This window comes from Sinohyriopsis cumingii, chromosome 12 (assembly GCF_028554795.1).
Source record: "Sinohyriopsis cumingii isolate HCF-2022 chromosome 12, ASM2855479v2, whole genome shotgun sequence".
NCBI classification, from domain to species: domain Eukaryota; kingdom Metazoa; phylum Mollusca; class Bivalvia; order Unionida; family Unionidae; genus Sinohyriopsis; species Sinohyriopsis cumingii.
Window position 1 is genome coordinate 17,533,173 of NC_142972.1, and position 14,990 is coordinate 17,548,162.

The following is a 14,990-nucleotide window of genomic DNA, read 5'->3' on the forward strand; positions in this document are numbered from 1 at the left end:
TGCAGGAGAAGGTTTGTGTTGATGAGATGCTGCTGCAGTGGATTAAAGAGTTTTATCTCAAGTACAGTTTTATATTTTTTTAAATAAAATTTCAGCTGGAGTGCAATTTCCGACATGTAATTTTCGAATGATTTAAAAGGTGTCCCACCACTTACGACTCGAAAATAATGATGTATCCCAGAACATACAGTGCTCAAAAAAATTACTTTTAAAATTAATATATGGTGTCACAACAAATACGGTATGGTAAATATGGTAAATACAGGTTATAATTTTAAAAAATATTCAGTTTTATTTTATTCTGTAATCCCAGCTGTTCTGATATTGCACTACTAAAAGTGGTAATGTATTTGATTACTTTTAAAACTGGTTTTGAATAATAAGTTAACACTATTCTTGCCAAGTGTACATTTGAATATTCTCATGTACTATTTGCATTGTATGAAGACAGTTAGAAACAAATCAGTACTGGTTTCAAGGTCAAGCAAAACAACACAGCACTACCAGAGTTAATCATGTTCACTACAAATTCTTTGTCATGGCCTTTCATCTGAGCCTCATGGACATAAAATCTCTGAACATGTCTCAGGCAATATCAAGATATGCCCACATGCTAAGCTTAGTTGATCTATAATAATAATATTAATGGGGAAAACAAAGTTCTTTAAGTGGTATGATCCAGGTTAATCTTCAGATATATCATAAACTGGGTTATATAACAATCTATTCATACTTGTTTGTTTTATTGTGCTTACAAACCTGCACAGCTAAAGACTTGAACTGAGACCTTTGTGATTTAGCATGTATTTCCCCACTGAAGATGCAGACACTGAAGTTAACATTCACCATGCTTTATTCACCATCTGCACTGACTGGTTTAATAACAGTGACACCTAAACTATGCTTTTGGAAGTCAAAAGTTAAAAATGTATCACAGTCTGGCAATAAGACAAGGAATAATACCAAAGGTATCAGTGTAATGAGCACTAAAATAAATAAATTAGAATAATAACACCCCATTTTCCCACAAAATAATTAAATAATTAAAATTTAATTTAATTACTTAATAATAATAAGTCAAATATTAGTGTAATCATGGGTTTTTAAAGGGATGTGAATGGAATTTATTGAGTTTTCAAAGGTTTTTCCCACCTTTATCAAGGGTGTATCTTGACCTGTGCAAATGATGGTTATATGATTTTTCAAATTTTGGGAGGTTGCATTAGGAACATTTGAATTAGTACCAACTACATAAAGAAGGAAATATTTCAGCAAAACCCAACGTAACAAACATCCCTATAAGAGGAGTACTAAAACTAGTGCTAAACAACACAAAGCATGACACCAGTATATACCTACTTTGCATTTACAACAGCTTGATCCACCCTAGTTCCACTGGCTGAGGAGTAAAGAGCAAGTCCTTTTTCTATAACAGGCCGATAGTTGCAAATCTTCTGCAGCCATTCATGACGACTCTCTGCATTGCTCAGATAGTTTGGATCTGGAGGACTGAGCTGCTCAATAAGTAGGTGTAATCCAAGAACCGCAAGTGTCTACAAGATATGTATCTACTTTTAATTATTTGAGTAAAAATCAATGAGCCAATTTAAACTTAATTGCACACAATACTGTAACCCTACTTCCATGTATGGTGCATAAAAGCATTACATGTTACAAACTATAGTTAGTCTCCTGACAATGGCACATCAAGGAAAAAGCAAATTAAATGTTTCCTGTTCAGTAACATTTAATTTGTACTACAATTATTTTAAAATAACACTCAATTTAGTTGAAAATCATATAAAATATTATATAAACTTTTGCCTTAAAACTTTTAGGATATAATTTAAGTTTGACACTATTTTAGACACCTCAGTAATCAATCATCGCTACAGTGGATACAAAATTATAACAAGCAAATATTCCAGGAACTGATCTCCCTTGCTTCTTGCTGGAAAGGAAACTTTATAAAGGAAAGAACTTTCTGACAATGGAGATCCAGTAAACAAGTCACATTTGTAAAAAATATGACACTATCATAAATCAGATAATGCTGAATACTAACAACCCAGCAAGGTCTTTACTTTATATTAAGCTTTATACAAAATTTGCTTAAAATAAATCCATTATTAAGAGAATTACTGTTCTGAAATAACATGTGGGTCCAATATTCTGTGGCACTCTTGAGACTTCATTTCTGAACAAGTAATGCAGAAAACTGACGGTAACATTTCATAAAATATTATCATAATAGAACCATATATAACATTTCGTGAAATCCAATAAAAAATTAAGGGTATTAGTATGTGGAAACAAAAGTGGGTGGATCCAAAAATCAATGACTGTAAATTTGGTGAATGACAAAGCAATCTGAAAGCTACAAAATTGAATTAGCCAAGCATCATCAACATAAACTTATTTACACACTAAAACCTAGATGAAATCCAATAGGAGACATTATTAAGGGAGTTATGAGGCCATAATTACTATATTGCATGCTGAACATGGGAATAATTTACAATAAAGCTGAAATCTTGTCAATAGCAAGCTGCCTACTAAATTTGTTTGAAATCCAATATAAAGGGAGTTATTAGTGAGTGGGTCTGATAATGTTGGGCTGTAACTATGTTAAATGACGTACAATGCAGTCAACTAAACTCACCCAAGATCTCATCTCTATCAAGCTGCATACCTAATATGTTGACATCCAATCATTAAATAACAGTTATTGTGCAGAAATGAAAATGTGTGGGTCTGACAACCTCAGTCAATAAGAGCGTTAAATACTGATGTAGAATGCTGATAAACAACTCAGCCAACAGGGCATCGCTATCAAGTTTTCCACCAAATTTGGTAGAGGTCAAGTTACACACAGGTTATTATGCTGATATGAAAAATGGTGTGTCCAACAATCGGTATGTATGTGTAAAGTTAAATGGCATATCAGCACAATCCTGGCTATACAGTGCAGAGTAAATTTAGGAATCCCAAACAAGCTAAATAAAACAAAGCCCAAAAAAGGATAAAATCTTTCAAATACAATTTAATTTTTGATATAAATTGCACTTTTTTAAGAAGTCCAGGACCTGCTCAGCTGGAATATCATGATGGGATGCATCCCTGGGCAAACAGGTTGGCTCCATCACTAGTTACTTCTTATGACATGCAAGAGTGCTCATAGGACCTATGCTACATCTCTCAGTTTGCAGGGGGCCCAACAACCTAGTGATGTAACTACACTAAATGATGATCCAAGACAACCAAACTCAGATGAGACATGATCACTATAAAGTTGCCTTTAACATCACACAATAATAATTGAGTGAATGTACAGGAATGAAAGTGGGTGGGTGGGTCTGATGTAAGATCTCAACAACTAACAACATAACAGCACCACATCAAATACCTCTAAATTATTCAGTATGATGATTTATGCAATATCAGAAAATTCTGACTCAATGTTATTTACAGATAAGATGATATGTAAGTTCAGTTGTAAACGCCAAGATATTCCCCCTAAATCATGTATAACTTTGGTAGCTTCCATGACTTGAGTCCTTGTAGCATCACAGGATGAATCCCTGCATTGTGAATAACCATTATTCAACCGCTGTTGAAGGTGATGTTTCTCTGGATTTTTATTTTTTTGTATGCATATGTATTATTCAGCATGAAAACAAGGTGTGTCATTGGTGGCTGTAGAAAAGCAAGTATATCATCATGAAAAAAATATGGCCTGAGTGCAGTCCTTCAATTGCATGATTTTAAAATGTCTAGAGATTAGGAGATAGGCTTTCACACTGCACTGCCTTATGGTAAGCAAATGTATGGTGTTAAAAAAGTATGGAAAACATAATTACCAAACAAATGTATGAAATAATTATGTACATCCTGTGACCAATATCTGACACTTTGTGTTGGCAATTGGTCATTTCAGCTTGTCATCTTTACATTACCAGCTAACCTTGGCATTTTGTAATCTCTGGTGTGGATGCTGCCCATTATTGAACTCACCTGAGATCTTTATGACATTAGTTTATTCAAAATGTCTGATCAAAATCTTACCAGAAATATGGCATATAAAGTGGTAATAATCGGATCTAAGATGATCTCATTAATATGTGTAGGTCTTGCAAATTATAAAACTTTTCTCAGATCAGACTGATTGAAGACTACATATCATGTTTGATACAATTTGTTCAGAAATGAAGTCTCAAGAGTGCAAAGCTCTGTCAATTAGATGCTGGATAACTGCAATAATACATACATAATTGCTCATAATCTCACCCTTGTCAGATTCTGAGGATGGTAAGTTTACATCCCAGATATGACTGAAATCTCACTGAGAACTTTGCCTTTCAAGTGATAAAAAGTAAATGAATCAAATTACCTTATTAATAAAATTAATTGGCTTTCATCCATGAATGGATTAAGTTATCCAAAATATTAATTATATATGCAAATATATAAAGTTTGTTAACATTCTTGTAAAAAAATAAATTCATTTTATATTAGAAGCTTGGCCAGTCATATGCAAGATCACCTCATTACTAAGCTAGATTTTGCTTATTTTTCAGATTGTCATTATATAAGCTTACATACCAAGTTTGATCAAAATCTGATAAGAAATATGAGCAAAAGAGTGGCAACAAGCTTATCCAATCAGATACAAGGTTAGCTAGTATTATGAATGGATATAATAGATCTTGATGATTTAGACTTATATACTAAGTATGATCAAATTCTGTTCAGAAATTAAAGTTCCAAAGTTCTAACAAGGTCAGTCAATCTCATGCAAGAACAACTCACTGATCTGCCTAAACCTTGCTCATCATAAAATGTCATAAAGGCCAGTCTGATGCAAAATCATGTCATTAATATGCATTTATGTTGCTTCAACTCAAATTCATCAAAGATCTTGATAATATAACCCTATATACCATGTATAATCAAAATCTATTCAGACTGAAAGAAGCTCAAGCAATCACATGCGAAGAACATCTTGCTGATATACATGGATCTTGCCAATTGTAAAACATGTCACATATTTTTGTGACATAACTTATACACCATATCTGAAAAAAGTTTAATAAGAAACCGAACATTTCTCTGCTTGACGTATGAATGAGTTTGCAATTTTCTGATTATTAGTATTGTTTTAGGGCTGTGGTTGTCCTAAAATGTGTACACTGATTAATATAGTGTACACGGATTCAAAATTCCTGGAGGTTCAGATTAACTGCAGGCATGGTCACCATACCACATTCAACATATCCTTGAGAAAGCTATGTATGTATTAAACATTGGACTAGGTAGTAAGCTCTGCCAATCACATATAAGATCACATCATTAATATGCATGGATGTTGCTCAAAATTAAACTAATCTGAGATCTTAATGATATAAACCTTTACACCAAGTGTTATGAGTGTTCACAGCCTCAGTCAATCATATACATGAATGTTGTTCATAACTGAACTCATCTCTGATCTCATTGATATTAACATGTTTACCAAGAGTGATCAGAATCTGTTCAGAAACAGCCAGTAGAGTTTCTGGATCAGAAATATGGTTTCCAGAGGGATAACAAGCTTGACCAATCAGAAAGATCATTTGATAAGCATATGTGGATCAAACTTATCTGAGATCCTATATTCCAAGTCTGAAATAAATCAATCCAGAAATATTGCCTCCAGAGTGGTTACAGGATGAGATGTAATATCACCTGATTGGTTTTCCTGCATCTTACACATTATCAAACTCATCTGAGATCTTCATGATATAAACATATACTCCAAGTTTGAAAAAAATCAAAAATATATTAACTTGAGTGGTAACAAGGCTAGCCAATCTAGTACAAGAATCTCCTCATGTGTATGCATAAATGTTAATGATGTAAACACATATTCAATGTCTGACTGAAACTAGATTAGAAATCTGGATTCCTGAATGGCAACAAGAAAATGTTTACAGACACATGACAGACAATATATGATGTGTGAGAGACAGAGGACCATATCATAATTTCAACTGGTCTAATGACCAAGTGAACTAAACAATGAATTACAAAAAGCTATAGGAAGATAAAGCCTTCAAAATAAAATAAACTCAGGCAATAATCAGATTCAATGTTACTTTATTAATATGTATGGATGTCACTCATAACCAAGATATTGAAGATAAATGTCTAGTTACCTAGTGTGATCAAAATCTGTTCAGAAATGAACTCTCTGGATTGTTCATAAGCAAGTGTTGATATACGGTCAACAGACAACATTTGATGGATGATGCACAATAAATCAGGGCTATACCATGAGCTCACTTCATAAACAATGGTGAAAACTGCACATACCCAAGGTCTTTTTAATGTAAAGTATCATACCATAAATGAGTTCAGTCCATTAGTTCCTTCAAAAGTATTGAGCAGAAATTCCATTTGTTAGGAATGCAACATGACACAATGACAGACTGAGAGGTAACACAATACACACTGTAGAGCTAACACCATATGCACCCTCCAGAGCTAACACCATATGCACCCTCCAGAGCTAACACCATATACACCCTACGTAGGTACAGCAGGGCATGCAAATTTGAAACTCACAGACCCTCCTCTGAATGTAATTACATGATATTAATATTTCTTGATTCTCTCCTTGCTTGCTGACATTGGCTTAATATTAGTTTTGTATTATATCTAGTTGAAGTGATCTCATGGAAATAATTGGATGAGAAATTCTGTGTTTGTCACATTTACTACTTATCAATACCGTTTTACACTTACAAACTGATCTGAAGCCAGTAGAAAATGGTCTGGATTGTCCTCATTCATGCTTCTGATGGCTGCAGCACACTCTGGCCACACTTGATTAATGCTCCGGAAATACCGAAGATGTTGAACAATCTTGCCGTGACTCTCATGGATCCAGACAAGCCTAGTTAAGATGTTAGGGGACATGTCCTCCAGCAATATGGCTGATGTATGCATGATGCCATTGTGCACCAGCTAAAAAATGAAGTTGGAATGAAATATATCCAGATTATACAGTTCTTTTTTCCTCTGAAATGCATTTTTAATTAACTTTGCACTTCATCTATATTTTCATGGTATTTATCTCAATGTTTCCAAAATACATTCAGATTTTGTATTTATTGCTTTTGTTATAGTATCTGCTTGCTTCTGTTTCTGTGGAAACAGAAGAAAATCTTGCCTTATTAAAACTGTGTTTTATTAAAACAAAATAATTAATAGAATACCTTTCATAAAAGGTAATGATTTTGTGACTTTATCTAAGTCAGTCAAATGAAGCATTTTAAGGAATGTCAATGACAGATTTTTACTGGTGGTATTGAAGGGCAATTAACACCATCTTTCACATTCAGAAATAAGAATCCTCTAATTTAATTGTTTAATCAAAAGTTCAACAGAACATGATCAGGTAGGCAAGCCCATCAGAACTGTAGCAAAGTGGTAGTGCTAAATAAAATAAAAAAGATTAACAAGCTAAATAAAAAAAGGAAGATTAACAAGCTAAATAAAATAAGAATGATTTAATTTAGTTTTGTCTTGGCTTCGGCCAGATTTAAATGTTGTCTAATGTGTGGATGTTTCAGTTGTAGTTAGAAGAAATATAAAAAAACAGCTCTTGTATCCTTAAAATGGTAACCCTTTCATGTACATAGTAGATTTGTTGTTGTTGCTGAATATTCTGTCAGGTGGTTGGAACCACCAACCACTGGCGCAGAACAAGGCAAAGGAAACTCTGACTGTTGCTACTGAACTAGCCAGGTAGCAGTCATTGATGTATAAATGATTGGAGTGTGGACAGATTTTGTTTGCTCATTATTTTCTTATCCTTTGTTCAAGATTTTCTGCTTTATCAGATCCTGACAGTCTTTCAGGACTTTTACATTAGCTGTACTAGGAACATCTTGATATAGTGCTGAATTTCCACGTCATGAACTATGATTCATCTAGATTACAACACTTCAATAGGAGGAAGTTGCATGATTCTCTGAAGTAGATTTTATGCTGAGTTACTTAATATCTACTTCACAGATTCTGGGGCCCCGAGTGGCTGAGTGGTCTAAAGCACTCTCCATTATGGATCACTGCCATCTTACCTCTGTCTGCGGCAGTTTGAGTCTCAGATTCAGCCAATGTGGGTATGTGAGAAAGCTTGCCAGTAGCTTCTCGTGGGTCGGTGGTTCTTTCTGGGATTTTCCCGGGTTCTTCCTCCACCATCAATACTGGCCGCCATGTATAGCCTATCGTATGCTGAAAAATGGCGTTAAACCCCACAACAACAACAACAACACTTCACAGATTCTAACGTTTTGCTAGACTTTAAGACTAGCTGTTTTGTTGCTTCTTAATATCATGGATTAACCACATCAGCTTTCCCCTACTCATGGGTACCATGGGTGTAAATTGGCCAATACCAGAAAACAATGGGATGCACAGCCACTAAAACACTGGTTATTGAGAATATTGATTAAAAAAATTTGTGAGATTAATATTATGATGCCAGCTTCTCTAATGAAAGCTTAACTTATTCAGATTTACAAAGAAAATCGGAAGTGAATACAAGATGTCCATCAGACACAAACTTTTGGATTCAGATCTGCCAGGGTATACACAAGATTCCCAATCCATTTGCCAAGATCAAACAGTGGAACTGCTGCCAACCTGCAGCAGCAGGCAGAGTTTATGTCACCTGGGGATGACATCATTACTGACAGACACCCCCTCTAACCCTGTCTTTAACATTATGGAACACTCACCTCATGTTCAACAGATGACTGGGCATGATATACCATGTAGGTGAAATCCTCAGAATACAGATGGCAGACGTCTTCTGAAGAAACACTACTCTCTAGAGTCTCAAGCAGTTGTCCAAGTCTGGACTCCTTTACAAGGCCTACAACTCTGTCCATTTTCATGTGCACTAGAAGAGTAAAAATAATTTTCTAAAATAAGAAAAGACCCTGAGTGGGGTTGGAATAACAAACCTGTAATATTCTGCATTTGAAAAAGGACAGAGGTCATGCACCAGTTTCATTATTCTATGATAAACTTCATAATTAAGACAATGCATTAACAAAATATCATTGGAAGCCTACTACAGTTCACAGGAAAGACTAGAGGAAAGGTGGTGTGATTTACTGGTAACACTTACATCAGCAACTTATAAGGGCTGTTCCATTTAAATATATATGGTACCCAGGGAGGGCAGTTTTTTTAAAAATATATGCCACGGTACTTTGATTTCACAGAGTTCATACTGAAATTAAATGAAAATTCTAAATTACATCCATGGGTGAGTACCCCACTTTAAAAGTGCTTTCCCTGGGTCCCATGTATGTTTTAACAGAACAGCCCTAAGGTAGTTGATGGCTGATGCATAAGCATTTTGTTTAAGTCTATTTATTGGGAATGCTCCATGAAAATGTCATCAAAATTTCACATATAAATGCATTCTCACTGCACAAGAATTAACAACAATTCAAATTTAATTTTTAAGAATACTTATGTCCCTAATGTAGCACCAATGTTTCAATAAATTTAAAGTAAAAGAAAACTTTTGTTCTCCTGTCAATGGACACTGGCACCCTGGTTTGAGGTTCAACATTCAAGATGTATGGACGATTCCGGTATGCATTTCCTATATGTGACCGGCACAATTTCACCTCATCTCTATGTTTTGATCTGTATGAAGGAAGCCACTCTCCAATTATGGGTTCGATATTCCAAAATTTTGCAAACAGAATTTGAGGAAAGGTTTCTTCTCCACTTTAGCAATACTCATATAATATTTGCTGGCTGGCAATGTTAGGCAGAGTTATGGATTCCACAAATTTTCTGTTTTCAAGAAAGCTCTGGCCTGGTATTGCCTTCTTACGCTTCTACTGCAGTACAAGAAGTGTTGGCCTATTCCAATTAGCATGAGATTTTTTCTGGACACATGACTTTCCATCTTTGCCCTTCTCTTTACATCTGGACACATGACTTTCCATCTTTGTCCTTCTCTTTACAACTGGACACATAACTTTCCATCTTTGTCCTTCTCTTTACATCTGGACACATAACTTTCCATCTTTGTCCTTCTCTTTACATTTGGGGCAAACTGGTTTTCTCTTGCAGGCACCTTTGTGGTGACCATATTTCTGGCAGTTATGAGCCAGAAATACACCTGTAATGACTTTTTTCTGATATCTTTTTAAAGTCAATTGCCTCCATTTTCAGCCTTTGTACAATGCACTGCTGTTACATGCTATTGGTTAGTTTGCATAACATACTAAGGGAGGCAACATGTGATACCCAAAAGATGTCACTAGTGCAAAGTACTGAAATATTCGATCAATCCACCAAGGTGTGATAGGTTAACATACCAGAACCTTGGTTAGTGAAGATGATGTCAATATGGAAGTGTTGGGAATCAACTTGCCATTTTGATGAATACTCATTCATTTTACTTGAGAGATGTTCTGAGATCTGTTGCTTTCCACCATCTCAGACTCACAGTTGTCTACCATAAATTCCTAGACAACACTACAACTTGAAATGAGTTCAAAGATTTATGAGGAGATACAATGATTGGCACTCCACAAATTTTTAGATCAAAGCAGATTATATGAGTGAACTTTATGACTGCACTAAAAATGTAATTGGCCCAAGCAGAGTTTCTTGATGATGTGACTCGATTTTCTAGCCAGAAGGCTTTTGCAATGACAGATGGCAAGAGCTTTGTTATTATCTGGTACTTATCAGTCAATTCACTGATAAGAATGCATGGCCAACTGCCTTGACTTGGGAGTAGTTTCTTCATCTGAAACACTGATCAATTTGTTCCTCATACATTTTGGACAAGGTTTCTCACTACTGACTGTTTGTCTCGTGTTTTTATCACAAAATGTAAGAACATTAATCATCATCCATACTGGACCCCAATAAGGGGGCAGTTATTTATACCAACTTATTGTGTTTATACTAGGAATACACAGGTTGATACACTTAAATACACCTCTCTCTCAGTAACTCGTACACGAAGGGGTCCATAAACATAAACCTCGCTATAAGCAAGGGTGCAAGTTACTGAGTGTTACAAAATACCTGATATGGCTTGCTTAAACCACCATAAATTCCAGTATTTGACGTGTTTTGCGCACCATAGTGTCTTGTAAATATACTTTTTCTTTGCATCGCGTTATGCCTTCATTGCTTGCGTGGCACGTGTATAATACATGTTAACATGCACAACTGTATATGTTACTTAGGGATCTTGACTGACACAGCCATTAGAGGGAAGCTCTTTATGTGTTTAGCTGTCGGGGCGTGATCGCCATTATGTCTTACTTAGTTTGAGCCAATGAGTTGGGTGAGTTTTTCTTTTTTTTTTAATCAACTCTTTTTAATTAATGTTCAGTTTCACAAAACACGTTCAATGTTGTATTATACGTTTGCGTTATTTTATCGTACTTGTAGTTTAATTCATCAAGAGTGTATGGCTTATGTAATTTGGTAGCGAGAGATGGCACGATTTGGATTATTAACAGGGATATGAACACATATGCAATACTCCTGTTGGTAGGTTATGTTGTCGCTATTATAACTAATACTGAAGACGTATTATGTGTGCTGTATGTATTAGAGTTTTAGTATATCATGTTTCTATTTTTTTGGTATGCCATTCGTATGTCACAGTCGTACATAAGGAATATTTCAGGTGTGTTAGTATTAATCCATTTGAAATGCTCAGATATTTTAATCTAGATACACAGAAAGCAGACTATTCGGAAAGTTGTTTCTTTTCATATTCATCTAACTAGGTGTGGATAACTAGGCATGGATTACTAGTGGTGGATAACTAGGTATGAGTGTCTAGGTGTGGATAACTGTGTGGACTGATTAGGTGTAGCCAGAGGCCACAGCAATAGTGATGAAAGACCGCCAGGAAAGTGCCAACATATATGGGCATGAAAAGTCTGGATGGTTGAAGTGACCGAGCTGGGAAGCGGGTTAAAGGGCATAGGAAATGCCAAGTAAACATTGGACATACATATAAGAATTTCATTATAGTGTTTGACTATAACAAGGTCATAGTGTTTGACTAAGAGAATTTCATTATAGTGTTTGACTATAAGAATGCCATTAGTGTTTGACTATATAGGGAAAGAACAGCATATTGGTTGACCATAGAGACAAAAAGCATGGTAGTGTTTAATTATCTGAGACAACTTTATAATTATTGAACATTTCAAATAATTATATCTGTTCTTCATCATGGTTTTCCATTGGATCCATATTATGTACCTTTGTATTTATTTTGATGTCATGTTACTTCATCATTAGTGTGAGAGAATAGTACATCTTTTTATTGTCACTTGCATATGTATTTGTTATTTCTTAAATACCAATTCAGTCTCAAAGGGTGTTAGCTCAATTACGTTACACTGAGGACCTCTGAAAAGTAAAAGTGATGCCATCGCTGCTGGACAAAACCGCTGGGGGGAGGGGAGGGTGGTGGTGACTGGGCTGTTTAAGTGCTGTATACTCATTTTATAATCGCTTTGAGAATAATCATCAATAAAGCACTTTTTCTAAAGAAACTTTTTAAAAGTTTGGTTATCAATGAAACTGAATCTGGCATGACTACTGAGCTGACTTGACTTATAACAACACATCTAGCTGAAGTTGAGGCTGAATTAGTGTTTTGCATTAAAGTTGCAACAACATGTCTCCTCTGCTTAACTAAGATCTTTTCCTCATCCAACATGGGACACAACTCATAGTCAACAGTCTGCTTCCATTAGCTGACTCTTATGACATGCATGAGGGTGATTTGGGTCTATTATACATTCCCATGCCCACATACAGGAAAGTACAAATGCAGAAATGGGTTCAAGAAAATATTCTTTGACTTTCACCATAAATAAAAAAACTTGGTGATACATGAAATGCCATCAAACAGAACAGCATGAGTGCAGTAGTGTCATTAGGTGCTGGGATCTGGCAATTTATCCTTGCAACTTTGCCACTAGTACCTGCTTATATACAGTATATCAATAATTGTTTTTTTTATATAAAAAATCCTCCAACTTTTGTGGGAAACCCTTGTGCTTCTAAAATTAATGAACATACTGTGAGTGTAACAGAGTTAATTACCTGTCTCTCAAATATTTTTAAGATGTAAAAAGGAGAAACAAAAGAAGCTTTAAATTACTAACATGTGACCTTGACCCTACACATGAAAGGAAACACATCTACTTGTGCCAGTATAAATGTATACAAAGTTTCATCAAACTCAAAAATGTCTCTCAAGTTACTGACTAGAAGGGAAAGTGTGAGGGTAAACATAAAATCATCAGCTGTGACATTGACCTTCAAGATATGAACCCCTCACCCTCATGTGGAATGCTACATAATGTCCCAAGATAATTTATTTCTTTACGAAGTTTCATCCCTTAATCTCAAACAGCTCCAATTTATAGAGCAGCAACAAAAGTGCAACAGAAAACTTCAAGTACTAAATTGTGGAATTGACCCTGAAGACAGAAACACTACTGTGGCATGCAACACATCTTCAAATGATGTTGTGTAAGTATAATATATTTCAGCTCTTAATATAAATTGGCATTAAATTGTAGAAGGGAAAGTGGTAACATTAAAATATTTGACTGTGACCATGACCTAAAAGGCATGGGCCCACAACATGGTATGTAGCACAACTTGTAATTATAATGTAAGTATAACATATTTCATTCTTTATTCTCTCAGAGTTTTAACGTTATAGAGTGGAAGGGAATGTTGTCATGAAAAACTAGAAAATACTGAGCATTACCTTGACATTGGACACAAGACCTCTAATATGGTACATGACACATCTACTAATAATGTGAAAGTATAGCAAGTTTCATCATGAATCTCTGGTGGCATTCTTATTATCGAGAGGGAAAAAAGTCTGGATGGATGAACTGAGAGAAGGAAATTAAAATACAATGTCTGCCACTTTTCATGAAAAGAAGATAGTTTAACAAATCTGACCTGAAAACAAAAAATGAAAATCTAAAGTCATCTATACACAACAGTGATCAACCATACAAAACTTATTTGGCTATAGTGAGCAGTTTTAGAGACATAATGCCTCTAATTTACAAACAGACAGAAGAACTGATCTAGGGACAGACAGGATGGGAAGTAGCTGGTAGAACAATAAATCAGTTAACATTATAGTAAATCTGAAAAGTAGAGGATTGATTCTCAAATGGTGGCACCACTCAAATTATTGAAGAATAAGTGTAACAAACAGATGGATGGATGAACTGACATAAGAAAATGAAAACATTAGGTCTGCCATTTCTCTTGAAGAGAAGGTAGATACAAAATTCTGAGTAAAAAATAGTGTCAAGATCTAATGAGGTCATATTTACACAACAATGATCAAACCTACAAAACTTCTTTTGTCTATAGTGAGCGGTTTTACAGATATAATAATGCCTATTAGCTAACATTAGACAGATGGAATGAGGGACACATGGATGGATAAATGGATGGGAGAACAATAAACTGGTTATATGATAGCAAATCAGAAAGGTGAAAGATTGATTCTACAGTCTATAAACCATTTATCAGACAAACTTGTACTTCCACCCACCCACCCAAATTTATGTTCATGAACCTGTAACATATTAAGCATATTCTAAAAGCATGAAAAGGAAGACTAACATTTTATTAAAGCTTTTTATGTTATAAAATACTCGTCTGAATCCTCAATAATAATTTATCTAGTCCACCAGTCCAATGTTAATTTATTTAGCCATTAGTCCTTGCAATGCTTCCTAGGGACTGTTGGTCAGCTAAATATACAAAATACCATGAATACAAAATCAGCAGTTCTAGATTACTGTGGAAAATTCTCCTAACTGTTTGAAATTAATAACATCCCGTAGTTAAGGTTAGTTTGTTTCAACGTACAATCTACATTGAACTTA

General features: G+C 35.0%; 1 protein-coding gene across 1 annotated transcript in view; it reads right to left on the reverse strand.

Moving 5' to 3' along the window:
* LOC149786038 (E3 ubiquitin-protein ligase rnf213-alpha-like) overlaps window positions 1-14,990 on the reverse strand; it is a 269,011-nt gene that overhangs the window by 79,082 nt on the left and 174,939 nt on the right. The window contains exons 46-48 of the mRNA XM_089978107.1: window positions 8,784-8,947; window positions 6,784-7,005; window positions 1,360-1,553 (exon numbers count right to left, since the gene is read on the reverse strand). Of these exons, the coding sequence (XP_089834233.1) occupies window positions 1,360-1,553; window positions 6,784-7,005; window positions 8,784-8,947 (580 nt within the window). The remainder of the gene's footprint in view (window positions 1-1,359; window positions 1,554-6,783; window positions 7,006-8,783; window positions 8,948-14,990) is intronic.